The sequence below is a fragment of the Alligator mississippiensis genome, chromosome 7 (genome assembly GCF_030867095.1).
Source record: "Alligator mississippiensis isolate rAllMis1 chromosome 7, rAllMis1, whole genome shotgun sequence".
Taxonomy (NCBI): Eukaryota; Metazoa; Chordata; order Crocodylia; family Alligatoridae; genus Alligator; species Alligator mississippiensis.
This window is the reverse complement of record NC_081830.1, coordinates 53,602,156-53,628,591: the sequence shown is the minus strand read 5'-3', so window position 1 is coordinate 53,628,591 and position 26,436 is coordinate 53,602,156. Positions and strand designations below refer to the sequence as shown.

The 26,436-nt window shown below is 43.2% G+C and overlaps 1 protein-coding gene across 1 annotated transcript in view; it reads left to right on the top strand.

Moving 5' to 3' along the window:
- The window catches only part of COL4A4 (collagen type IV alpha 4 chain), a 132,661-nt gene that overhangs the window by 46,312 nt on the left and 59,913 nt on the right, over positions 1-26,436 (top strand). The window contains exons 15-25 of the mRNA XM_059731860.1: positions 165-224; positions 834-878; positions 2,225-2,278; positions 2,765-2,834; positions 4,516-4,620; positions 6,024-6,188; positions 11,248-11,340; positions 11,715-11,878; positions 18,145-18,217; positions 20,069-20,175; positions 22,373-22,556. Coding sequence (XP_059587843.1) covers positions 165-224; positions 834-878; positions 2,225-2,278; positions 2,765-2,834; positions 4,516-4,620; positions 6,024-6,188; positions 11,248-11,340; positions 11,715-11,878; positions 18,145-18,217; positions 20,069-20,175; positions 22,373-22,556 — 1,120 coding nt within the window. The remainder of the gene's footprint in view (positions 1-164; positions 225-833; positions 879-2,224; positions 2,279-2,764; positions 2,835-4,515; positions 4,621-6,023; positions 6,189-11,247; positions 11,341-11,714; positions 11,879-18,144; positions 18,218-20,068; positions 20,176-22,372; positions 22,557-26,436) is intronic.

Genomic DNA, 26,436 nt, shown 5'->3' with positions numbered 1-26,436 from the left:
ATGATGGGATGTCAAGTTATTTCAAAGTGTTTGGCCTTAACCCATATCTGTAGATGAAATCCTGACCTGATTTTTTTTCTTTTGTTTGGAAAATTCACATATTGTAAATTCTGTATTTTTTTTATGAGTAATCTATGTAAACAAAGTGCTTTAAATGGTAATAGGGTGCACCTCGAATTGGGGAAAAAGGAGAGAAAGGAATTCCTGGAGTCCCTGGAATAAGGGTAAGGAAATTTCAGAAAAAAAACACTTCAATCGTTCACAATAATTAGTTTATAAAATACTTGGGAGTTAAATATTAAAGAACATTTCAAATAGGATTTGTAGTTGCTTTAAACTAATATTAATTATTTTGCATATAGAATATATTGGTTCATAGAACAGGGTAGTCAAGTGTCCCAGGATCAAACCTAAACCCATTATGAATTTTATGCCTCCTCAAAACAACATAGTTAGGGTTTTATCTGGTAAACATTTACTTCTGGACAAAATAGTTGCTACTCTGAATAGTAGTGTTAAATGGATGAAGTTACAATGCATTAGCAGAACTCTGCACTTGATTTGTATAACCTTTCCAAGGCACTTTTATAATGCAGTATGGCAAAATTAGAATCAAGCCCTATTTAATTTGCCTTTTTCTAGGATGTAAGGTTATATCCATCTCTATTACAAGTATTTACAAATAGTGTTGGTAGTAGGTGTTGTGGAATATTATAGCAAATCAATTGTTTGTCAACTGAAATATACATAAGAAAGACTGTTACAAATTAAATAAGTTGGAAGTACTTAAAGTACTTGGACAATTTTTATTGCTTTCTACTTGCTTTCAATAGGGTTTTCCTGGTTCTCCTGGATCTCAAGGTTCTGTAGGAAGAAAGGTAGGAAAACATACAATAAAAAAATTTGCCCTGATAGGGCAGGTGTGTTGCTAACTCACTTTCCATGTAGTTTATTTTTACAGTTTCATAATTTCTAGGGTGGAAGGGACCTGAACAGATCAAGTCCAACCCCCTGCTCTGGGCAGGACCAAGTGCTGGGATCTTAATCCAGCCAGATATCTATTCAACCTCCTCTTGAAGACCCCCAAGGTAGGGGAGAGCACCACCTCCCTTGGGAACCCATTCCAGAGGCCGGCAGCCCTAACCGTAAAGTAATACCTCCTGATATCAAGGCTGAACCTGCTCTCAGTCAATTTGTGGCTGTTATTCCTTGTTATCCCAGGTGATGCCTGGGGGAACAGAGCCTCACCTGTTTTCTACTGTTCCCCTGGTGAGTTTATAGACAGCCGCCAGATCCCCTTTCAGTCTTTTCTTGTGGAGGCTGAATAGATTCAGGCCCTTTAGTCTATCTTTGTAGGGCCTGCCTTGCTGCCCCCTGACCATGTGAGTGGCCCTCCTCTGGACCCTTTCAAGGTTAGCCACATCCCTGTTAAAGTGCGGTGCCCAGAACTGGACGCAGTACTCCAACTGTGGCCTGACCAATGCCACATAGAGGGGAAGGATCACCTCCCTGGACCTGCATGTGATGCAGTTCATAGCCTTCTGACTCATGAGATACTATTTTCCAGTACTGTCCTCTGTAAAGCTGCATTCTGAATCTGTAGCACCACAGCAAATAAAAAATATACATGTCCTATCTCACTTCCTAGTTGTTTTATAATTCTAGTTGAGGTCATAGTTACATTAATTGTCAATTGCACTAGTGTGCAAATAATTCACATCTGAATTCTATGCTTGATGTGATTGTTTTATCTTCATTCCCAACCTTTATCTACTGCTCCACCCAAGCAGGTATTGAAGCCTTATGAGTAAATCCTGTCCATTAAACTGAAAAGGAACTAAGGTGCTACTGCCCTAATTAGAGTTGAAAGACGGATGCTTCCCATTCACTGATGGCTGTTCAATGGATCAGTCAGCAAACAGCCAGCCAATTCCATTTAAATTAAAATAAGGAATCTGTTGACTAGCTTACTCTCTGATTCAGCCCAAAGTATCCTTGGACACTGTTCCAGTAAATAGGTGAATATCAGAAAGGTCACCTTTTGTTAAACAAAAGAGGTCCTTTAAAAATATATATAAAAGTTCTATGAGACAAACTACCAATACTATTAAAAGATGATGGTATTGTGTAGTGTGATACAGCAGCTAATTTCTGTTAAAACTTAAACTACAAAATGATCAATCAACTATGAATCAACTCATAGTTATTTTCTAATTAATTTCAGGGAAGAACAGGATTTCCTGGTGCTCCTGGCCAGGCTGGCTATTCAGGCATGAAGGTAAAAAATAAAAGCTCAACAGTCTGCGTGTTTTGGTCAGCTAAGATAATTCTCACAAGTATCAAGCTGATACCCTTTCCCCTTTCAAAAATATTTAAGATCTATTCCTTCCTCAGTGTTCACAAGTGAGGACACAGAGGAAACAGAGTTTACCTATCTACCTTGAGCCACTTCTTACTGTTATTTGTATTGTTATGGCATCAAGGAGCCCCAAGTCATAGGGCAAGACCCTACTGTACTGGAAGTTTACAAACATGGAACAGAAAGCTGGTATCTGCCCCAGAGAGGCTACCATCTAAGTAACCATGTGACCGTGGTGCTGTAACCTTCATCCTTCCTTGACCCATCACGTTAAAATTAGCTTTTAAGATTTTAAGGGCTGTGACAAAGTCTACCTATTTGTAGATACTTAGCTACCCCTTAATTATGAGCTGCTGCATTGTGCACTGGTGTTTATCAATAAACTGAATCATTGAATTCTTACAGGGAGATCGTGGAGAACAAGGGCCACCAGGCCTGCCTGTTTCTTATGGAACACCACTTTTGCCTGTGAAAGGTTTCATTTGCTTTGAACTTCTCTTCCTATTGTATGAGATAGATTGTACCCAACTACCTAATGTGCTGGAGTAGTCAGTGGGAGTTGAGGCTGCTCTGCACCTGAGACCACCAAGTCCCAACTGGCCACACTCTCTTTACTTACACCTATAAATATCAGTGGTTATTGCCCTGGAGGTATGGGAAGATGGGATATGTCTCTTGACATGCATTATACACAAAATACCATATTTTCATGCACAAAGTCCCCACAAATAAGACACGCACCTTGTTTTGAGAAGGCAAAATGAAGACAAAAGATTTTTCCAGAGTCATGGCTGAATGCAGGCCTCATGGAGCAGGCATGCAGTCTCTTTTTGAGCATCACTCTCTCTCCTTGAGCTAAAGCTTTAACCCTGTACAACCACTGTCAAATTGGCAGCGGTTTTTGGCTGAGCAGCCAATTTGGCAGCAGCTGGGACAAAGTTAAAACTTTAGCTGTAAAGAGACATTGAGCGATGAGTGGGCTCTGACTTCTTGGATGCCCATCACAGAGCAGCTGTGGCAGCCATTTCAGCATCCCCATGCCTCTATTTTGGCATAGAAATCAGCTTCCATGATTAAAACACGCACCCCAGTTTTGGAGGGATAATTTTTGTGGAAAAGATGTGAATGGTTTGTGAGTAAATGCAGCAACTGTTTGCAAACCTATGTGCACACACAGGCTCACCCACATCTGCTGACTTAGTTCTTGATTTAAGCCTATTCAGAACATAGCCATAAGAAGGCGGCCCCTGTGAGTACTGGAATGGATATAAGCAGGCAAGGCTTCCTTTAATGTTGCAGAAGTCTCATATATAGAATTACTGCAGCACAGACAGTAGGCTAGGCTTCAGTTGAAACCTGCAGCTCATGTCTGAGACAGAAATTGTAGTCTTTTTGAAGTCAATGACAAAACTTCTGTAGGCCAAGATTTCACCCGCATGGTTTCATTAGCTTTTAAAGCTGCATCAGATGAATATAAATTCCAAAAATTGTTTATTGTACCTTAGTGTGGTTTTATGGTGTGCAAGCTTGTAACAAATTTTAAGCTTTCAAAAGCATAATGCAGTATTATCATTAGCAGCTAAAATGATCACATCTAACATGTGAATGCTATTGAAACAGAAACACTGTAACAAAGAATTAGCATACTGCATATACAGTGGGAATATATTCTGCTCTTATTTACACACAGCAGCTCACAGCTGAGGCCTGAATTCAACAGAGCATCTCTATTCAGTTGCCCTTTATTTGATTAATGTCAATGGACTTTCAGATCAGGTCTCTGAATATTTATTCTTTTATATAATTTTAGACATGGGATTAAGTGGAATTTAAACTTAAAGCTACCTGTAAATTGTAAGGGAAAAGGGCAAGGCAAATAGTCTCTGGCTAAGCCCTGCATCTGTATTCTTCCCTGTAGTATTCATTCTCTGCAACCGTAACATATATGATACTGGGCTAGATGGGCCTCTGGTCTGACCCAGTAAGACAGTTATGTTCCTATAAGTAACTAAAGTCTCATCACCTTTTAAAATTTAATTAATTTATATTAAAATGGTGTAATACAGACTAAAGAAATGGGGATGTCTTTTAATTATGAAGGTTCCCAGATCATAAACATAAAGTATTAAATCACCACTTCCTATGATTTCATATAGGTCCTCGAGGAGACCCGGGATTTCCAGGTCCTGATGGAGAAGTTGGGTCAGATGGACCAGCTGGTCCTTCCGGCCCACCAGGAAGACCAGGTGAAGATGGAGCAAGTAAGAGGCCATAGAACGGAAAGTGATCATATGTAAGCTCTGTACTGTCCTTAACTGACCAGCCAGTAGAACCTGTGAGCACAAAGCCAGGGCAGTCTTTTATTATTTTAGCCTTTGCATAATTTTAGAATGCAACTTGAATTTTGAGGAGGCAGTGTGAGGTTGAGTGATGAAGGATTATATGGCAGTGTGGAGAATTCACTGGATCCTTCAGCTGCACAGTTCATACTTTCTAATGTTTGAGGTTTTTAAAAAGTAAAGATTAATTTAAACTCTTTTTTGGTCTGTCTGTTTTTCTTTGCTTACAAGCATTAGTATGTTATGTATGACTTGAATGGTCTTCTACCATAAAATGGCATTGAAAAGACCTTTCAAGAGAAGTGTTGTACTGCTCTTCTCAACAGCCCCCCAAAGCACCTGAGAGCCAACACCACATAGTTTGGGCTCTGTGGCTTTGCAATGGGGTAGCATGTGAGATGGAGCCAGGCAGTGGAGGCTTTATTTTACATGGCAGGCTTGTTATTGTGCTAGTGGAAGTATAACCTGCCAAATCAAGAACACAAATGACTCTGCTAACATAAACTTGCTCTTTGCTGTTCCTTTACATGGGTTCAGTGGAAATACAGTGGGATTAAACAATCCCAGGATTGCAGGAGCAAAGTGGTGGCACTAGGAGAACAGGTCCTCTACAAGAGAGGGAGCTTCCATTTTCCATGAATCCTGGAGAGCAAAAAGGCTTGAATAGCCCCAGTAGGGCTGGAGTGTTATTGTAGCTGTGATCATTCAGGAAAAGTATTGGAGACAAGGGTTTTTTTTGATGACATCTTTTATTAGACCCACTGTATAGTTGGGAGAGGTTTGCACAAGCTTTATGACATTAAACTGAAGAAGGGTATTTTATGTCTGAAAGCTTGGCCAGCATCTCCACTAGCTATACAGTTGGTCCAATAAAAGATATCACAACAAGCCCTTGCTCCTTGAATACCCCTGTCCCCTCAGCTGCCTCAAAGTCTTATGCCTCTAAAGCAGGGCTGTCCATTTTCAGTACAGCAGAAGGCCACATGCTAAGCCACACACTTAATGGGCCCTACACTGCAGGGGCAGGCCCTTGGAATTCCCTCCTTTCCCTCCCCTGCTGTGCAAGCTGCACTGACAGTGCATGGCCCCGTGCTGCACGGACTGTGCCAGTGGGCAAGGTGGCTTCAGGGACCTGCATGTTGGACAGCCCTGCCCCTGGAGCTTTGAAAATTCTGCAGGGTAAACATCAGAGAATGTGATTTTCTTGCCCTCCATATGGGGGCTTTTCCACATGAAGGTCTTGTTTAGCCACTTGTTTCTTTTTCATAACTCCTAAATATTCATCATGATGCTATACTGTTCTTACTTCATTATTTGTCCTACAGGCCTTCCTGGCCTACCAGGAGTGACTGGTGCACAAGGCCATCCAGGTTTTCAAGGTGACCCTGGTCTCTCTGGAAGAGCTGAATCAAATCCAGGAAGACCAGGGGCTCCAGGCACACCAGGGTTACCAGGAGCACCAGGAAGACGTGGTGTGTCTGGAACACCTGGTAAGCTAAACAACATAAAAGTACAGAAAAAGTATATTATATGAGTGAGGATCATTATGAGTAGACAGTTGGGTGTGGGGGGCAGTCAATACAAAAAGGCTAATAATAATGGTTTATAGTTTCCTTTAGGTTTTCCATGTAGCAGTTCATTTGCTATACAGAAAATTACTGAAATGCTTTTCTTGGTTTAAATCTGTTTTGTTGGTTTTATATTACAGGGTAGCCTCAACAATCTTTTTTTCCACCTTAAGTTCATCCCCACCAGAGTAATTCATTGTACAACTAGAACTGTACCCCTTATCATAAGATGTAGATAAAATGTTTTTTACTGTGTTACTTGTTAATAGGAACTGTCTGTATTTCTCTCTTCATTTCCCCCTTGAAACTATGAACTACACAAAATCTGAACTTTCATCAGCAATCAGTGAGGTAATGTGGGTATTCTGGAGTCACATCAATGTCACTGCTTAGAATCAGGCCCTTGTTTGCAAGTAGCAGCAGTTCTAGCAGACAATGAAACTAATAGGAGAAGGAAAAGTTTAACATAATCTGTGATGCTATCAACACTATCACTTCTTTGTTAGAATCTTGGTGTCCATGCTTCTTTATTGGGGAATACTGATTTGGATTTTTTCCCTCCCTGATTTTGGATTTTTTAGGAGGTCATTGTTTTAAATTTATCTTGAGATTTTTAAACCTGTCTAGGCGATTTAACCTTGTAAACCAAAAAAAGGTGGCAGAAGCATGTCAAGTCACATCTTTTCATAGATTTAATAGATTTTTAGGGTTGGAAGGGACCTCAGTAAATCATCAAATCCGACCCCCTGCCCTGGACACGAAAGACCAGTGGGGTCAGATGACCCAAGCCAGGTGCTTGTCTAGTCTCCTCTTAAAGGCCATCAAGGTAGGGGAGAGTACCACCTCCCTTGGAAGTCCATTCCAGGGTTTGGCAAACCCTCACCATAAAGAAATTTTTCGTAATGTCTAATCTAAACGTGCTCTGTCAGTTTATGGCCATTGTTCCTAGTAACCCCAACGGGCACCCTGGTAAACAGAGTATCCCCTATTCCTTGCTGCTCTGCCCCCCTGCCCCAAATGAATTTGTAGATGGCCACAAGATCCCCTCTCAGCCTTCTTTTGCAGAGGCTGAAGAGATTCAGGTCCCTCAATCTCTCCTTGTAGGATGTTACCTGCAGGCCCTTAACCATATGAGTAGTCCTCCTTTGGACCCTCTGAAGGTTATCCACATCCCTCTTGAAGTGCAGTACCCAGAACTGGATGCAGTACTCCAGCTGCAGTCTCACCAGTGTTGCATAGAGGGGAAGTATCACCACCTTAGACCTGTTCGTGATGCACCTTCTAATGCACGAAAGAGTGTGGTTGGCTTTACTTATCACTTCATTATATTGGTGACTCATGTTCATTTTGGAGTTGACTATGACTCTAAGATGCCTTTCTGCTGCTTTGCTGCTTAGAAAGTGACCTCCCAGTCTGTAGTTGTGTTGTTGATTCTTCCTCCCTAGATGCAGCACTTTGCACAAATCTTTGTTAAACTGCATCCTATTTTGTTCTGCCCACTTTCCCAATCTATTCAGTTTTGCCTGAATCTGCTCCCTGCCCTCCAGTGTGTTTACTATGCCCCATAATTTGGTGTCTTCCACAAATTTGGACAGAGTGTTTTCCGTGCCCTCATCCAAGTCATTGATGAAGATACTGAACAGCACTGGTCCAAGAACCGAACCTTGGGGGAAACTCCACTGCCCACATTTTCCAGGTCATAAACCAACTTCTGTGTGTGTCATGTAAGCAAATTCTCTACCCACCTGACCATATAATAATTTATGTCACAACCACTTAATTTGTTTGTAAGAATGGGATGCAACACTGTATCAAAGGCCTTTTAAAAATCCAAATAGATGACATCTGCCTCAATTCCTGCATCTAAGCATTTTGTGACCTGGTCATAAAAAGAAACAAGGTTAGTCAGGCAGGATCAACCTGCTGTGAAGCCATGCTTGTTGCCCTTCAGCATTATTTTTCCTACTGGACTCCCACAAATGTGATCCTTAATAATTTTTTTAAAGGTTTTTCCAAGGATAGAGGTGAGGCTAACTGGCCTATAGTTACCCAGATCATCCTTTTTCCCCTTCTTGAAAATAGTGACCACATTGACTCTTTTATGCTGGTTGTCTCAAGAAGAATCCAGGCAGTTGTCCCCCAAAACTCAGTATTTCTGCAGGAGTGTTGTATATAAACTTAATGGCTGCTTACAGATGTAAAAACACCCCCCCCCCCCGATGCTGGATCGAACTAATGCTTTGTTTTTTAGTAAAGTGCAGGGGGGGGGGGGGTTCACATCTGTCAGCATCAATTCTGACCTCACCTCTTATCTGGCCCAGTTCCAAGAATGATGCTGTAAGCCGGGGGTGGGCAAAATATGGCCCACAGGCTGATCTGGCCCATGGCAGGTCTTTTTCCAGCCCACTGTGGGTCCCTCTCTCCTGCCTGACCCAGTCATTATCCAGCTGTAGCGCATCCTGCCCCCCCCACCCCTCCTGGGCACAGTGGGGTTGGGGTGGCTCCGCAGCTGGACTGTCTTTCTAGGTAGCCTAAGTGATGGCAGCTCTTTCCAGCTGCTGCTGGCCCCAGCCCCGCAGTACCAATGGGGATACACACTGCATAGATGCAACACTGCACACACCACACCTGCTCCAGGCCTGCCCACCCAGGCTCAGCAGCACAGGATAGAAGCTGTTGCTCAGCACAAGGGAAAAGTGGCCCCTCCCCCTCACCACTGCCGGCTGTTCCTGATGCAGCCACCTGGAGCCTGCGTCCAGGTTGCCCTGTGTCTATGCTGCCTGGGCTGCCCGGTGGCAGCACAGAGCAAATGCAGGGCATCCTGGCATGTACAGGCTGTTGCAGGGGCGGGTGCTGACCGGCTCAGGGGGGCACGTGCAGGGGTCCCATGCACACCCCACCATACTCACAAACCCTTCCCTACAAACCCCACAATCACACCCTCCCCCGCATACAATCACACAACCCACAAACACTGCAACCAACCACACCCTTCCCCCACAGCCCCACCCCCCTGCCCACACATAACCCCACCCCCACACACACGTCTCTGGTGGAATCCCGTTCACCGCTACATGCACACACCCCACCACACACATGGACCCACACCTCCCCTCGTACACCCCACACACCCCAAGCCATCCTGCCCTTCCACACGCCCCCAGCCACCCTCCCCCTCCAAACACCCCCCAGCCCCCCACAAACACCATACCCCCCCACACATCCCCACAAACACCCCCCACAAGCCCCCTGTGACAGGGGGCTGTCTTCGGCTGCATTTTTTTTTTAAATATGCCAGTAAGTGTGCCCCCCCATCAAGTCTTGCTGGATTTTTCTTCTCTGGGGATCAGCTTCCCCCTACTTTATTTGCCTGCCACAACTTGATGTTACTTGGTTCTAAAGAAAAATGGAGGCTGAGCCACAGGTTCTCAGACAGGCTCCAGGCTCACCACCCATAGAATAATGAGGTGTTGCCATAAGGGCAAAAATGCATGCTCCTACCTCCCCTTTGACATGCCCCGAGCCTCACAGATGGTTTTATAAATTTCTCTTTATGTTGGGGTCTCAGCCACTGTGGGCTTACCCCCTCTCTCTCTAGCTAGGCCTGTAAGTCAAAACCAACTGATTGGGGCTCGACTCCGAGGCTCTAGCTCTTTAATTCACTTGGGCTCAAGGCCCTCCATTTCATGCTTTCCGCAACACCAGGCCTACTGGCCCTTCTGCAATGTGTGCCCCTGTGGCACCAGACTTTTGGGGCCTCAGCCCCCTTTGGCTTTGCCCCTCTTTCTTTTGCCTAAGTCCACTCACTAGGAACTGGCTTCAAGGCTCCTATGTCCCTTTCAAGCAACTTTGGGCTTGTGGCCCTAGTGCAGCACCCCTAGTGCAGCAGGGCTTCTTGAGCCTCCTCCACCCCTACAGCCTTAGCCACAAACCACTGGCATTTTTAACATCAAATGTAAACCATAGGTTCCTGTGGCCATATATTGAAAATAATAATAAAGAAATAAGAGAGGCAAAGTGCCCGCTTACTTTATGTGATTGTGCTTCTGTCTCACAGTGTGGCATATTCTTTCCAAAGAGGCTGCTGCAGCTGCACCATAGTAATTGGGAGTCTGCCTCTCTGGCCTTCTCCACTTGCAGTTTATATGGTTCTGGCCTTCCCCTTCCTGTCACCAGATCAGCTAGCAGGGCTCGATACTTAACCCCTACTCGACCGGTCGGCTGTGCCTGGGAGGTTCTGGATTTAAAGGGACCACCCTGTTTCTTGGTAACAGGGCTAGGTTCCCTGTTACACCTCTCACCATACCTACCCATCCACATCCACACACACCCCCACACTTTCCCCCACATCCCACATACACACACACCCACAGCCCCCCACAAACTGCATACCCAGCCACCCATACCCCGCCTCAACCCCCCTCCTGTCTGCAATATACAAGAGTAAGACCTCATTTTGAGCTGTTATTCAATCACCTCTATATATATGATGCAAACACACACAAATCAGGACAAAATATTTTTTTAAATCAAATTAAAAGATGGTTATTGTCAATGTTTGATTTTTAGTATATAATTTGGGTTTTTTCTCAGTTCCAAGATGGCAAACCCCCTTCCCAAAAGGCATACTTTTGGGGGCAAGGGGAGGGACCTCCGGTGGCAAAGGTCAGGGGTTAGGGCAGGACTTCTGGTTCCAAGATGACGACCAAGGGGAGAGGCACCTGTCAAGGGGTGGGGCTACCCTTGTAGGCCTTGACAGCTCACCAAAACTTGTTAGGCAGCCCTCCAGTTGAAATAATTGCCCAGCCCTGCTGTAAGCAGTGGCTTGCAAAGCACTTTATAAGATCATGGGGGGGTGGTTAGAGGAAAGAGAAAGAGAGAGAAACAGAAAGAGAGGGAAAGGGAGAAGAAGAGGGAGCAAGAGAGAGAGAAGACATCCCCTGAACTGTAGGAATGTTCAACATGTTTTTTTCCCCTTAAGGTAGAGTTTGTACTAGCAATGGGCCCCCTGGAGAATTGGGAGCAAAAGGCCAAATGGGATTTCCAGGTCGAAACGGTGAAAAAGGAGAAAAAGGCAAGTACACATCAACAGCAATAGTTCTTGGTGGGGACTCCATTCAAATAGCTCATCATTAAATGCCTAAACCTGGCAACAAACATGTGTGGTAACTCTACAGACTTTAATGATTCCATCAAAATAATGACTCAAATGTGGTGTCAGTGCAGTTCTACTAATGTCAGTGGCCATGCACCAATAGAGTACTTGTCCCACATAGGGCAAAAATAACATGGCTTGTATAGGGAGAGTAACATGATTTCCTTTTCTAAAGGGAGAGGTGGGATACAATGGCAGTGTAGTCACTTACCTGCTAGTTGCCTACAGAAAATCTCTCAATGCTGTTTATATTTCACAAGCAGTTCAACGTCATTTTTTTTACATTCATACAGGGAGTGAAGGTCGCTGCTCATGTGGTCCTGGCCCAGCTGGACCACCTGGAGTACCAGGAGCATCTGGTGGTCGGGGACAGAAAGGAGAGATGGGATATCCTGGAAGGGGTGGACAGAAGGGTGATTCAGGCTTGCCTGGTACACGGGGATCAACAGGACTCCTGGTGAGTGTCTCCTACATGTTTCAATATAAAAATAATGTCAAGCAGCTCAGCTGTCTAGGTAGAAAGCATTAATTCAGGGGAAGGGGGCAGAGTAGCCAGACACATGTATTCTTGCACTTCATGGGGCAGATTCAGCTGAGCATATCTGAGGCTAAGGCTAAGAGGCTTGCAGGATCATGCTTCTGTGGGGACTTGAAATTGATTTTGCATGGAAGAGGATCCTGTCTCTTGCAGGAGGACAGACCAGAGGAGAAAGGCAAGCTTAATATCAACTTACTGGAAAGTTTTGGGGAGGGCTGGTTTTGCTTGGTACCTTATTTTCTCTTGTATTTCTAGTTTCAAGAAACTAACATTTTAATAAGAAATATTTTAGACATGTACAGTTTTTTTCCACAGAAGACTGTGGTTTTAGATTATGGGAAAAGACCCCCTTCAAAAAGGCAAGAAACATTACATAATGTAAGCAGGGGAAGAAATACATTTGAATCAGTTGACTGCTTGTAACATGGAACCTAGAGCCTCTGTTTCTTAGAGAGGGAAACAACTGTATGGAGAGCCTCAGAGAGGGAAAGGTGCTCACTAGGAGCTTCAAACAGCAGGTCCCTAGGAGTTTGTAAGCTGTAAGGATTTATTGCTGATCTAACTGCTCTGCAATGATACAGCTGAGTAGAGCCCTGCAAGGGAACCAGGGCACAGGTGCAGCAGCTAGGCAACACCAGTAAGCTGCCATGGAGTTAAGCCAGCAAGCCTAAATAAAGAATACCTGTGGTTTCCTGACCAGAAAGAGGCAGTGCCTGGGAGACATATAAACCTAGGGCTTGAGCCAGGGTAAATAGTCTGGCTCTGTAGGCTGCTAGGGAAGGTACTTGGGGCTGAGATGGCTGTGGCTTGAGTTACTGATTGAGGGGGCAGCGCTGAGGACTGAGTGAAGGGCTGAAGGCTTCCAAGGAGGTAACCCTCAGGATGAGGAATGTTTTGGTTACATTGCCAGCATGCTTAGAGGGGCACCAGGGGTTGAGGGTGGGAAGTAGAGAGAACACACACGGAGGAACAAACAGCCCCTCCCCTACCCGGTGCTGGGGCTGTCTGTCAGGGCAGCCCTCAAGTGCCCCCCAACCTCCTGCACCCTAGTTTTTCTGCCTGGAGGCGCAAACAGCCCCTCCCCAACCCATCTCCAAGCTCTCTCCTTCTGCTGTTCCTTTTGCCAGAGGGAAAAATAACCCTTCCCCTACTCATCCCCCCAAACTTCTCCCTCCTGCTGTCCCTTGTCCCTCCCTGCCTGTCAGAAACAATGCAGGGTAGACAGCTGCTACTGATGTTGCTGCCTCTTCCAGAGTGGTGGAGATTTGTGGGCTTTTCAGTGGTGACCAGAGACCTTGGGAGCAAGACCTCTGCTCTTGCAATTATACCTGGCCCTAAATCAGCCCCCTCAGCCAATCAGGGGGCGTAGTGGGGGTGCTACAATCTGCACATGAAAATAGAGGCCCCCACAATGATCAAGCTACAATATTAACAAGCTGGGCCTGTGGTTTAAACCAGGTTGTAATTATTACTAAGGAACTGGATAAGGACTGATGGGGAGGTTTGGAGTCCCAGGGTGCCAGGGAGGCATGAGGCTTGAGTTGACCAGAGGCAGGGAGCAAGCTGCTATGCCCAGGAAGATAAGAACTAGTGCCAAGGACCCAGCTAGAGAGACAAAGAGAGAGCCAGAGATGGGGCCAGGGGCTCAGAGCCCTAGAGGGGTGCAGCCAGAGCCCCAAGAGGGGCAGAGATTGATGAAGGCATAGAGACCTGAGCCCAAGAGTGGTAGAAACTGAAAACATAAGTGGTAGAAACTGTGTGGTAGACAAGAGTGGGAGAAACTGAAGACATAACAGGTCTGAACAGATTAGAGCAGAGATTGGAGCTAAATCCTGATTGATGAATAATTGGTAACACCTGCAAGGCATAGGTATGTCTGTAGAGGAGGTCAGAGGCCATGAATAGCTATTAAGGTGAGTACTGGAAGGCAAGAATGGGCCAGGAAGGCCAGACTTAGCACCTGAGGGCAGAACAGTGGCAGGTGGGGTTTGTCAGGAACTGGTAGACTTGAGGAACACAAGGGCTCACTCTGGGATCCTGGGGCAGCCTCTCTTTTTCCTAAATAAAATATAACCAACAAGGCATGGCAGATGAGAGCAAAGAGGGAGGGTACCCGGAGAGCCAGAGTCTCGCAGGATTCACAAGACCACCAGGTGGCATCATGGCTGCCCTTGGGACATACGCCCTTGGTGGCGTATGTACCACCGCTCCATACTTTCAGAATAATATCCAAGTTCATTAGTACAAGATAATAGGACATCCTTTCCCAGAGTTCCCTTAGCCATTACTATGTATTACAATGGTTTTCTTAGCTATAATTTAATTTTGGAACTAACTCTTGCTGTTGATTGGTTGAACAGTTGTGAAGTTGGCAATGTTTCCTTTAATTTTAATCATGTCAAAACATTTCCTTTATTTCTGTCTAAAAAATTATTTGAAATTTTTAATGCAGCACTCATTTGCCTGATAAGGAAATATAACATAATATAGACTCTACTACTCCTTATAAGCACTAGAAGGTAGCACTACTCTTTTAGGTATATCACTTAACAGCACCATAGATTCATAGATAGTAGAGTTGGAAGGGACCACAATGGATCATTGTGTCCGACCCCCTGCTCCTGGCAGGAAAGAGGACCGAGGTCAGATGACCCCAGCCAGGTGATTATCTAACCTTCTCTTGAAGATCTCCAAGCTAGGTGATAGCACCACCTACCTTGGAAGCCCATTCCAGATCCTGGCCACCCTTACTGTGAAAAATTTCTTCCTAATATCTAACCTAAATTCACTCTCAACTAGTTTACACCCGTTATTCCTAGTCACTCCTTGGGGCGCCTTAGTAAACAGCGCTTCCCCTATTCCCCGTTGACCTCCCCTAATAAATTTATAGGCGGCCACAAGATCTCCCTTCAGCCGTCTCTTTTGAAGGCTGAAGAGATTCAGCTCTCTCAACCTCCCCCCGTAGGGTCTATCATGAAGGCCACTAATCATGCGAGTGGCCCTCGTCTGGACCCTCTCCAGATTCCCCGCGTCCCTCTTGAAGTGCAGCACCCAAAACTGGACACAGTACTCCAACTGCAGCCTGACCACTGCTGCATAGAGGGGGAGCATCACCTCCTTTGATCTATTAGTCATGCACCTGCTAATGCATGACAAGGTGCGATTGACCTTGTTGATGGCTTCGTTACACTGCCGGCTCATGTTCATCTTGGAGTCAGTTATGACTCCAAGATCCCCCTCTGCCTCCGAGCTGCTGAAAAAGACACTCCCCAACCTATAGGTGTGCTGGCGGTTCCTCCTTCCCAGGTGGAGTACCTTACATTTATCTTTATTAAATTGCATCCTATTTCTCTCTGCCCATTGATCCAACCTGTCCAGGTCAGCCTGAATCTGCTCCCTGCCCTCCGGTGTACTAACTTTGCCCCATAACTTGGTATCATCGGCGAACTTGGAGAGGGTGCTCTCCACGCTCTCATCCAAATAGCCGATGAAGATATTGAATAATATCGGTCCGAGGACTGAACCCTGTGGGACCCCACTGCCCACCTCCCTCCAGGTCAAGAAGGAACCATCCACCACCACTCTTTGGGTGCGATCCCTAAGCCAGTTGGCCACCCACCTGACTGTGTAGGCATCCACTCCACAGTCTGTTAGCTTCCCAATGAGGATAGGGTGCGAAACTGTCTCGAAGGCCTTCCTAAAGTCCAGGAAGATGACATCAGCCTTGGCTCCCGCGTCCAGGCAGTGTGTGACCTGGTCATAGAAGGCTACAAGGTTTGTCAGGCAAGAACTACCTGTGACAAACCCGTGCTGGTTTCCCCTCCTGGGCCTGCACAAATCTGTTCTTTGATTATTTTCTCTAGGATTTTCCCAGGAATAGAGGTAAGACTGACTGGTCTAAAGTTACCTGGCTCATCCCTTCTCCCTTTCTTGAAAATAGGTACCACATTGGCCCTTCTCCAGTCCTCAGGGAGCTGGCCAGAGCACCACAAGTGCTCGAACAGCTGTGCCAGCGGCTCAGCTATGACACTGGCCAATTCTTTCAGCAGCCATGGATGGAGGTCATCCGGGCCTGCTGACTTGCACCCATCCAGCTCCTCCAGGAGCTCCTTAACTATTTCAAAACTAACCGTAGGTGGACTGGTGCCATGTGGACATCTGTCAGTGATCGAGGTGGGGGAATTGGCTTGGTCAGTACATAGAACTACTGAAGCGAAGAACTCACTGAAGAGCTCTGCTTTTTTCCCTGCGTCAACCACCAACTGTCCTGATTTGTCCTGCAGGGGCCCTATGTTGCTCTGAGCTTTCCTTTTGCCCTCTATATACCTGAGGAAGGACTTTTTATTGTCCTTGATTGTTGAAGCCAGCCTGAAACCATATTAATTGACAACCCCTTGTTTTTCATCACTATACAGAAAGTGTTTGCTCTATCAGGATTCAGCCCTTAAACAAAATTTACTATTTTTTAATTAAATGGATACTGGCAATAAAGCTCTAATGGAATGAAGCTATGCCAATAAGCACAACATTTCCATACTGGGAAAATTACTAGAACTCCCAAATTGACCTTTTCATGTGCCTGCATAGGAATCTAAAAGTAAATAGGACTGTGAATGTAGGACTTAAAAGAACCCTCTTCACTATTACCCAGGTTACAGGTAACCTTGCAGGCAGGCTATTGATAAAAGATGCGGGGTCTACAGCCCAACCTTTTATTTGCTTGCACTTTTCAAACACAAAAACAAACATGATCCCAAAGTCCGTCTAGCTACCTGTGACAGCACAACAAAGATTCTCACCTATACTACTTCGATTGTTACAGTAATTGTGAAGTTGTTAATTTTTAGTATAATCTTGAATTTCTTTCAGGTCAAACAGGTTGCCTTTTCCGTTCATAAATGTTTATCATAGTTAATTTAATCTTAGTTCCATCTACATACATTTAAGAAAAGTTGTTGGTGGATATTTTATAGTGTTCAAGCCGCATCAAGAAGAAAATTTGTTAATTTTGTTTTTCCTCAAAAGAATGAATAGTTTTCTTAGTATAATTTATATTTTTATTACCTTTTATTCTTGGATTATTTATATTAAGAGGACAAATACAGAAGCAAAAAAATCAATTTGTCAAAAATAACATATTGATAAAGATGAGGTGTTCAAACCCATTTTCACTTAAGTTTCTGTTCCTTTTCTGGTCTTTTATTTATTTTCATAAATGTCTAATTTATTTTGAAATATTAAGGGAAGTGGACTGCTAATCCAATATCTGGAAAGTTTTTAAAAATAAGTCAATGGTAGTTTCATGCACATTATCTTTTTCTGAAAGCTGCCAATATTTTAAGGTTTACAATCACATATTCTTATTTACAAAATATTTTTCTCTTCCCTATCATTTGAAAGAGGTACGTGGTAACAGGGGAAACTGATTAATTAATGTCTCAATCCTGCAAATCTGTGGAGCTGAACCCTCCTACACAAGAAAATATATTCCTATCTTTCATGTTTCAGGCCCTACCTGATTATAATATGTGAAACAAATTATACTGACTGGGACAAAAGTGCTGTTTCACATAGCAAAGAAAAAATACCTCAACTCCTTTAATTTCTTTCAGTCAGAGAAGACTGGTTCCGCTTATTAAAAGAATGGGCAGAATTTTTGGATACAAGTGAGATTTTAAATTTACATCATTCCTTTGAATGTAGGCTTAACTCACAATATAAGCTTCAGTTGACACAGAAGTTTTTCCTTATGTATCACTGTGCTTTCACATAGTGTGAGCTTAATCCAACAACCACTGAAATCCAAAAGGAAAGAACACTATTAGCATTGGAGGATGGGGGCCTATAATGGAAAGACCTTGTGAACCCTACAACTTGCTTAAATATTGTTGCTTTTACTTGAATAAAGGTTGTGTGGCCCAGTTCTTCTCTGCATTACAGTGATTTTTATATAATTGTTTCTGCATGTATTTCAGTAGTGTTATGTGAACTGGCATGAAGAATAAGGCCCGCCATATATATATTTTGTTAGTACCTTTGCAGGAAGCTCTTTTTTGGTGGTGGTTGTTGTTTTGTTTTGTTTTGTGTTTTTACAAACTCTGTATTGGGAAACAGTATGGGGAATAAACCTAACACATGTTTATTATGTGAGTTAAATTATTTAGTACATTTTCTTTTTCAATAAGGGACTCCATGGTACCCCTGGAATGCGTGGGGAGAAAGGAGAAAAGGGTGACCCAGCTAGAATCAGAACCAAAGGTAAATCTGTTCCTTCCTTGTACCCAGTTTGTTTCATTTAACACATATTGGGCAGGTCTACACCTGCATTTTAATGTACAGTAGCCTATTTTACTGCACATTAAAGTGTTGCGTAAAATATGTGCAAATGTGCTAATGCACATTAAAATGGTCTACTATGCATTAAGCAGCACTTCAAAAGCATGCACTTTCGCTACTGCGCATTAGGGCAGGCTAATACACATTTATTTAGGAGAAGCGCATTCATGCATGTGTAGATGCACCCACTGCGTGATAACATGGTAATACTCATGCTGGTAAAACTACCCTGGCTCTTTATGAAGGTGACTGTTATAGAGGTGCTGCAACTCCCATTGGCGTTGCAGATGTGTACACAGAGCACATACCTAGTGACTTCTGTAAATATTTTGCTATTCTGCTATCTGTGCACCACCCTCCATACTCAAAACAGGTGTCTGTACTTTGTGCTTCTTTTCATTTGTAGGTGATCAACTGATTATTTATGTTCATGTAAATATTATTTAGCATCTTACAGAGAACACAGCTAGGAGCAAGCAAAATGCAACCTACTTGAGTGTGAAGAAAAATCATTAATTTGGAATTGTTTCCTGAAGTTCCTTGAACCTGCTTATTGTAGGCTACCTCTCCCTAAACCAGTGACTTCATCCCAGAGAGAAATTCTAAATCTGAGTGTCCTCAGAAATCCTGTTCCTGTTTGTAAGAATCACACCTAACCGATCAGGAAACAGAAACAACATGGGACACATTCTACAACTTGAATTTTACATTTCACATTTTTGCATGGAAACAGTTCACAAGCTGTCCATAGGCCTGTGTATAATTTAGAAAAGATTGGGAAAGTGATAGAATCATGTAACAAATTAAGAATAAATGTAATTGCTAACATTGCAATCTTTGCATAGAGATTCAGTGGAAACAAATATACTGCCTTAGCAAAACAGTTGATTCAGCTCTTAGTAAGCTTCTGTTTGAGCTACACTGGGCACATCTACATGAGATATTTACTGCAGTTGCATAATTAGCTTCTCAGTAAATGTCTCTGTGTCTACACACGTGGCCCTGTTAGGCTGCAGGAAACTAATGAACTCTTCAAATACAAGTACTATCCTGCTGAGGAGTTTTTCTGTGTGCAGCAGTGCACATGCAGATGCTAACCTAACTGCCTGGGGCACAAGGGTGCTTCAGTGTGGGAGCTGCCTGCCAGGTAGCCCTGCACTGAAGTACCCTCATGCCCCAGCCAGCCCCACTGTAGCGCATTGAGCTGGTTCAGTCCCAGCTGGCAAGCTGACCCCCTGGACCTCCTGCCAGCTGGGGCTGCTCTGACTCAGCTCAATGTGCTGTGATCCCTGGTGCACTTACATAGCACCCGGGATCAATGAACTCTGGCACAATGTGCACCGGAGTTTATTGTTGCACATTTAATATGCATATGTAGATGCGCCTATGTGGTGATTTGGATTTTGGAACACAGCAATTTATTCACTGGTTTTTATTTACAAAAGATTTCACATGGTGTGGTGAAGTTTTTGCCTTGAATATTTTTATTAAATTAATGTTGTGCAAAAACCTATACTTTCATAAAAGTTCATGGAAAACAAATTTAAAATAGTTGTGAGAATAGCTAAAGGGAATATCATTAAAAATTAATTGTTCCAAATGATGAGGGGAAAAAAAGACTTAAATCCTGTATTAAAGAAATTCTAGTTATGAGCTTGTATAGACTTGGCTCTTTTGTATAAATGTTAATAATCGTTTATCATTCACCTGAGCAGAAATTAGGAAACGACAGGCTGGGGTATATGGCACACTTAATTTTTTTATTATACTAAGGAAAAAAAGGAGAAAAGGGTTTTCCTGGGATTCCAGGATTTCCAGGCCAAAATGGTAGTGCTGGAAGAGATGGAGAGCGGGGAATGCCTGGAGAAAAAGGACTTCCGGTATGTTTAACTCTCTTAGCAATCATTAAAGTTCCTCATTTGTATTAAAGTTTTTAATATTTTACCTTATAAACAGATCAACTGTTAACAGAAAAAAATCAGTACCACCAAAGATTATTAGAATTATTTACAACATGAATGTTGTGAGTTTCCTGAAGCTGGGGGGGTATGGTGACTGCCCTCAGGCGGTGGCCATGACAGCAGCGGGAGGGGAGCTCCCACAGGCAGCCACAGCAGTGCTGGTGGGAGGGGGCATAGTGAGTGGCGACTGCCCACAGGTACCACCAGCAATGATGACGGCCGGCAACCGTAGGGGGTACACCGCCAATTTCAGGGGGTGCATGTGAGTGCACATGCACCTCCTACGCATCGCCAATGACACAAGACAATACTATCCTCATACTATCCCATGATCCTTATCCATGTGGATACAAATGATGTGGCCAGGAGTAGTCTGAACCATATCATGAGTAACTACAGGGGTCTGGGGGCCAGGCTTAGGAAGACGGGCACAGGTGGTCTTCTTGTCAATCCTCCTAGTCAGACCTACATATGTAAATTTTACAAGTAAATTGGTTTTATAGTTTACTGTTAATCTATAGCAAAATGTTGATTACTGGTCAATAGCAAAATAATCTGATGTCCCTAAAATAATACTGCTGTTTAAATTTGGGTACTCATGTATAATTTCTGAATATACTGGTTCTGGGCCTGGAAATGCAAAGATTCTGTGTACCCTCTCCTACTCCCATCGCCTTCCAGATCTCTCTATTAACTCTCTCCTTTATTAATTTGGCTTCTCCCCCATCAGCAATAATCTCTTCTTGATACACTTTCAAGATCTTTTAACCTTCTCTTTCTGGCCATTTGACATGATTAAGCAACTGCTTATCAACACCTCTGCTACAAAAAACTCATGTACTTCACTTATATTGTGACCATAGCCAAACCCTCCTAAAATCATTCCACTCACTCCTCATTCAAATTCTTTGAGCTTAGTTTCAATGTATATTGATACTCTGCCTTTGTCTTCTGTTAGTTATATTCCCTGAACTCATTATATCCCCTCTTTCTGTCAGTGTTCTTTTCCTATACCCATCTCTGCACCTTTCACACAGCCTTCTATATAGTAAAATCTTTCTTGACCTCCTCCTTCTCTGCTAAGACCTTCTGTGTCGCATTGATTTAAGTACCTTCATCAATTTGTTTTATAAATGATAGGAAAATGTATTTCAGAAAAACAGTTCCCCAACAAGGTGAAGGCACTAGCTTCCTACTCTGTATACTACCAACTCCATTACAAATGAGCAGTTTGTCCTTTCATGTAGTGCTCACAGTCTTGACACAAAACAATTAGATTCTCCAAAATAAAATAAATATCACAGTTTTAAACTGTTTATCTGTATTCTTTCAATCATGCCTAATTTTTTTTTACACATTTAACATGTTGGGATTCCTCTGAGGCCCAGCTTATTTATCCAATCCTGCAGAAATACATAACAGTGACTTACAGTAGCTTCTGGTCATCATTTTACTTTTACTCCTCATTTTAATCTAAACTTGTTTAAGTGGTATGGAAGCCTTAGACATGAGAACCTAACTTTCCTTTTATTGCCATCTTAAAGAAAAAGCATCAGACCAGTAGATCAGAAAAGGACCATTATTTTTATTATGTAAGTAAAATAGTTCTTCATGGTACATTGAGCCGCTAAGTCATAGCTTCTGTGTATCTACCCACCAGTTGTTCCTATTAATACCACCTTACTTAGAGAGCACAGGTTACTTAATGCTTAAAAGAGTTGCCTTCAAGTTGTATATCTGGTGGAGATATACTTAGCTTTGATCAGATCATGTGTTTTAAAATATTTATCAACAGCTTCATTGTAAATGAGCATCAGAAATGGTCATTAGAAATCAGAATCTACTGTCTGTTATTCCCAGTCTGCTTCAGTGACTTGGTATGTCACCCAGGCTTTGAACACTAATCATGGGTAAGGGGAATATCTCACTTCAAGAGAAAAAACTGGTCCAATGACAAAGGCAATTTCATATGTCATGATGAAAAGTCACTGAATGAGCAGGTTTACCATTCTGTCATTTGATGGCATAGGAGTGACATATTAAATATTGCTGACATTTTGTACTTATAGATAACAGAAAACAATGGGTTATTCTTACATATTTTCATTTACAACAGGGTGATTACAGACCACCACTGCCAGGTGATAAAGGATTTCCCGGAACCCCAGGACATCCTGGTATGAGAGGACCCCCAGGACTACCAGGCTTGGGAATTCCTGGCCCAAAGGGAAACAAAGGCATCTTTGGGGACCCAGGCAGCCCTGCTGTAATTGGGCCACCTGGTCTAAAGGGTTCAAAAGGTAACTTTGGACATTTAAATTAAAAACTATCCTGTGACAGATGTGCTTGGTAGGATGCATTACAATATCATTTGTGTTATTTGTAATGACACTGGTGCAGTCTGATGAAAATGAGTAAGAGAGAGCTTCAGGAGCAGCCACAGATGTGACCCAACCAATGGGCAGCTTCTATGAATATTGACTGACTCAAGACCTGAACCTGAAAACCTTTACTTGTGTGACATCAATAGATTTAACTCTGGCAAGGCAGGCCCTGTTGATGAATGAACAGAGAAAAAGTATGCTTAACAGCATTCATGCAATACAGAACAATTGCAGATTCATGAAGCAGTGCTAACGGAATATACGGGTAGATGGCACAACCAGACAAAAAAAAGGGAAACAGCATAAGAGAAGAATAATTAATTGAAGTAATACCGCTGACCTTAGTAAAGACATGTAAATGTGCCTTCCAGAATATATTTTTGTTAAGTAAATACAGCATTATATTTCATCATATTCAGTGCTGTTTATATATACATCTGAAATTTCAAACTTCTACATTTCCTATTGTCTTACTTTCAATGTATTCTAATGAATAATCTTTGTCTTTTAACTCAAATTGCTTTATGTGGAAAGTTAATTCTAAGATCTTGCCGAACATAAAAGCTGCTCTGTAAAATACAGTTAATTTTTCTAGATTGTAATGAATTCAAATATAAACATAGGGTTGTTCATTTCAGTAAACTGAACTAGATTTGGTCTTTACCTATATTTTAAAATGTAGACTTTGTATTTAAAAGAGGCCACATACTGAAATGTTAATACTGGGAATATTTCCCTGTTTTCCGATAAAGCTTGAGGTTTTTAACTAGCTGACTCCTTCCCTTATAATTAGGGACCTGCCAGATTTGGGGTGGAAGTGGGCTGTGCGGCGGTGACTTTAATTGTGCAGGTTCCCCCCTACTGAATGACAAAGGGGCCTTGCCACTCACTTCTGAACAGCAGGGAGGCAAAAACCATGGTTTTAAATATGGCACTGTTTTTGCCTCCTTCCACTGATTGGCTGAGGGGCCCCAGCAGTCTTGCTGCTTGCTGCTGACCTCCTGGGAGCCAAACACAGTGCCATATTTAAAACCATGGTTTTTGCCTCCCCACCAATCAGGAGCAAGCAGTGGGGCCCCTCCACCAATCAGCAGCTGGGGAGGGGGAGTTGGAGGGGGGGCGTGACCCACCACACGGCCCACTTCTATTGCAGATTCAGTCAGTCCCTACTTATGATACTTTTCATGCTGCTCAGTTTCCTCAAACTTCTCTTTTCTACTGATCACTTACGTCATGTTAGAGGCTATAAGATTTTTTTTTCAATTAAACATCTTAATTGGTTCATCAAACATGTTAAAGTAAACCTTTCTCTCTGACATACACAAACACCCAATGACTTCTCCAGTTCTTGGACTCTGTTTGAATCCTCTTTTGAAGTACAGTGGCTCAGTGATGGATAAGTTCAACTGTGAACAAGTTACTGCTAAGTCCACTTGCCCTTCTTGCAGGGATAGACTGCAAACTGTGAGATGCTGTTACTGTTTCTGTGCTGCGTTTTATGCTATCACACTGAATTGTTTTGTTCACTGTGTACATCTCTTCTGCCTAAAAGGACATTTAAAATTGATTTAAATTGTTCCTACTTCAGACATGTTATATCATAAATGCCGTGAGATCTGAAGTACCTTCTTTATCTGATATGCATGGGGAAAAAACATTTTATAGGAGTCCAAGCCTGAACTTCTTAAGTAGCAGAGCTTATTTGTGTTAAGGCAGGTTTGACAAAAAGTAGCTATTTACTGCAGACTGAAATTGCTTCAACTATTACAGACCTGCACCTCCACATATAACACACACCTTGTTTTTGAAAGGCAGCATGAAGAAAAACAATTATTTCTTCTAGTAACTGAGCAGCAGCAGGTAGGGAGCCAAAATTGCTCCTGAGCCTGCTGCCAGCCCTATACTCCAGATGGGGCCTGTGGACCAACTCCACATGCTGGGTCCACTGTGCACCGGGTCTGTCCCTGTGTGCCAGGTTCAATTGTGGACCAACCCTACACATTGTCTTAATCTGGTGCACAGGACCATGTCATCCAGCTGGAGGGCTACCCATGAGTCTGGATATTTGGTAGCAGGGGAGCAGTGGCAGTGTTAACTGCCATGGCTTCCAAAGCAATTAATGTTCTGCTGCTCCCCTACCACTACATTTCAGGACCCTTGGGAAGCCCAGTGCATCAGTTTCCCTTCGAGCACCATTAGCAGAACCTGTTTTTACTGTATTTCCTTGCATATAATACACACTCCAAATTCCACCAACAGACTTTGGGGGAAGGTTTCATGTTATATGTGATAAAATATGCCACTGTTCTTCTCTTGGTATGTAGACCCTCCAGGTTCTTCAGCTTCTGTCAGACTACAAACCTCTATGTGGGGCATATTTTTCTTATTTTTGGTCATTCGTAGTAAGAGCTCTTAGATCTTGCTCAATATTATCCTTCCATCTTCTCACTGGTTAGCCACAAGGTCAAATACAACAGAAATTGCCTTCTAAGAGGTGTTTATTAATCAAACAGCATGCTCTATCTGAAGAGGTCACTGCAATTTTACTGTGTATACTGAATCTGGTTTTTTGTGTTTACTTATTTATGTATTACTCTGTACATCATTCACTTTTTTCCTGGTACAAAAATTCATCTCAATATTTTACTGTTTTTTTATTTCTATTAGTAACTGAAACACTGTCCTGAACAAAATTATAGCATTACTTCCATAAAAGTCCCAGTAATCATTGGCTTAGGAAGTAATGCCTCCTTGGTTTCTCATGTGATACTGTTGTCCAGAGAGGAACCTGAGATGTAAATGTTACATTATATATGAAAGGAATAGCTCTCAGAGACCATACGGTCTAGGGACATGGTTGTCATGGGGGACCTAAACTACCCTGACATCTTGCTGGGAGGAGCAGTCAGCCAAATCCAACTGTTCACGTAGGTTCATAACGTGCATGCAGGACGTTCACCTAACGCAAGAGGTATACGGTCGCACTAGGGGGAATGTCTTACTGGACTTGGTGTTGGATACAGGGGATGACCTGGTAGGGGAGCTGCAGATTCGTGGTCACCTTAGGGACAGTAACCATCAATTAGTTGAATTCGCCATACAGTGTAGGGTGGGAAAGATAACTAGTAGGGTGGAAGTGTTTGACTTCAGGAAGGCTAACTTCAGTGTGCTCAGGAGTGTAGTCAATGATGTGCTGCAAGATAGGAGTACTGGCGAGATGGCAGTCCAGGAAGGGTGGTTGTTCCTAAAGGAAGTGATCCTTCGGGCGCAGAGGGAGATGATCCCATTGTGAGGGAAAGGGGGGAAAGGAGCCAAAAAACTTCCTTGGCTAAACAGAGAAATCCAGGGAAGCCTAAGGGCAAAAAAAGAGGTGTATAGGCAGTGGAAGCAGGAGGAAGCTTCCAGGAGGAATATACCTACTTGGCCCGCACTTGCTGGGAGGCAGTTAGAAAGGCCAAAGCAACTATGGCGCTGAGGCTGGCAACAGAAAGACAAAAACAAGTCTTTTTTTAGGTATGTAGGGAGTAAAAGGAAGGCACAGGGCATCATAGGACTCCTACTGAATAAGCAGGAGCAATTAGTGACAGACGGGGGGACAAGGCCGAGCTCTTCAATGAGTGTTTTGCCTCAGTGTTCCTGAACAAGAGTCAAGACAAGTCTCCTAATGGGTTCTTATATGGGCATCAGAGGGACACCAGCTCACCAACTGTTGACACTGACTTGGTGCAGAGTCACTTGGAAGGACTGGATGTGTTCAAGTCAGCATGCCCAGATGAGCTGCATCTGCGGATACTGA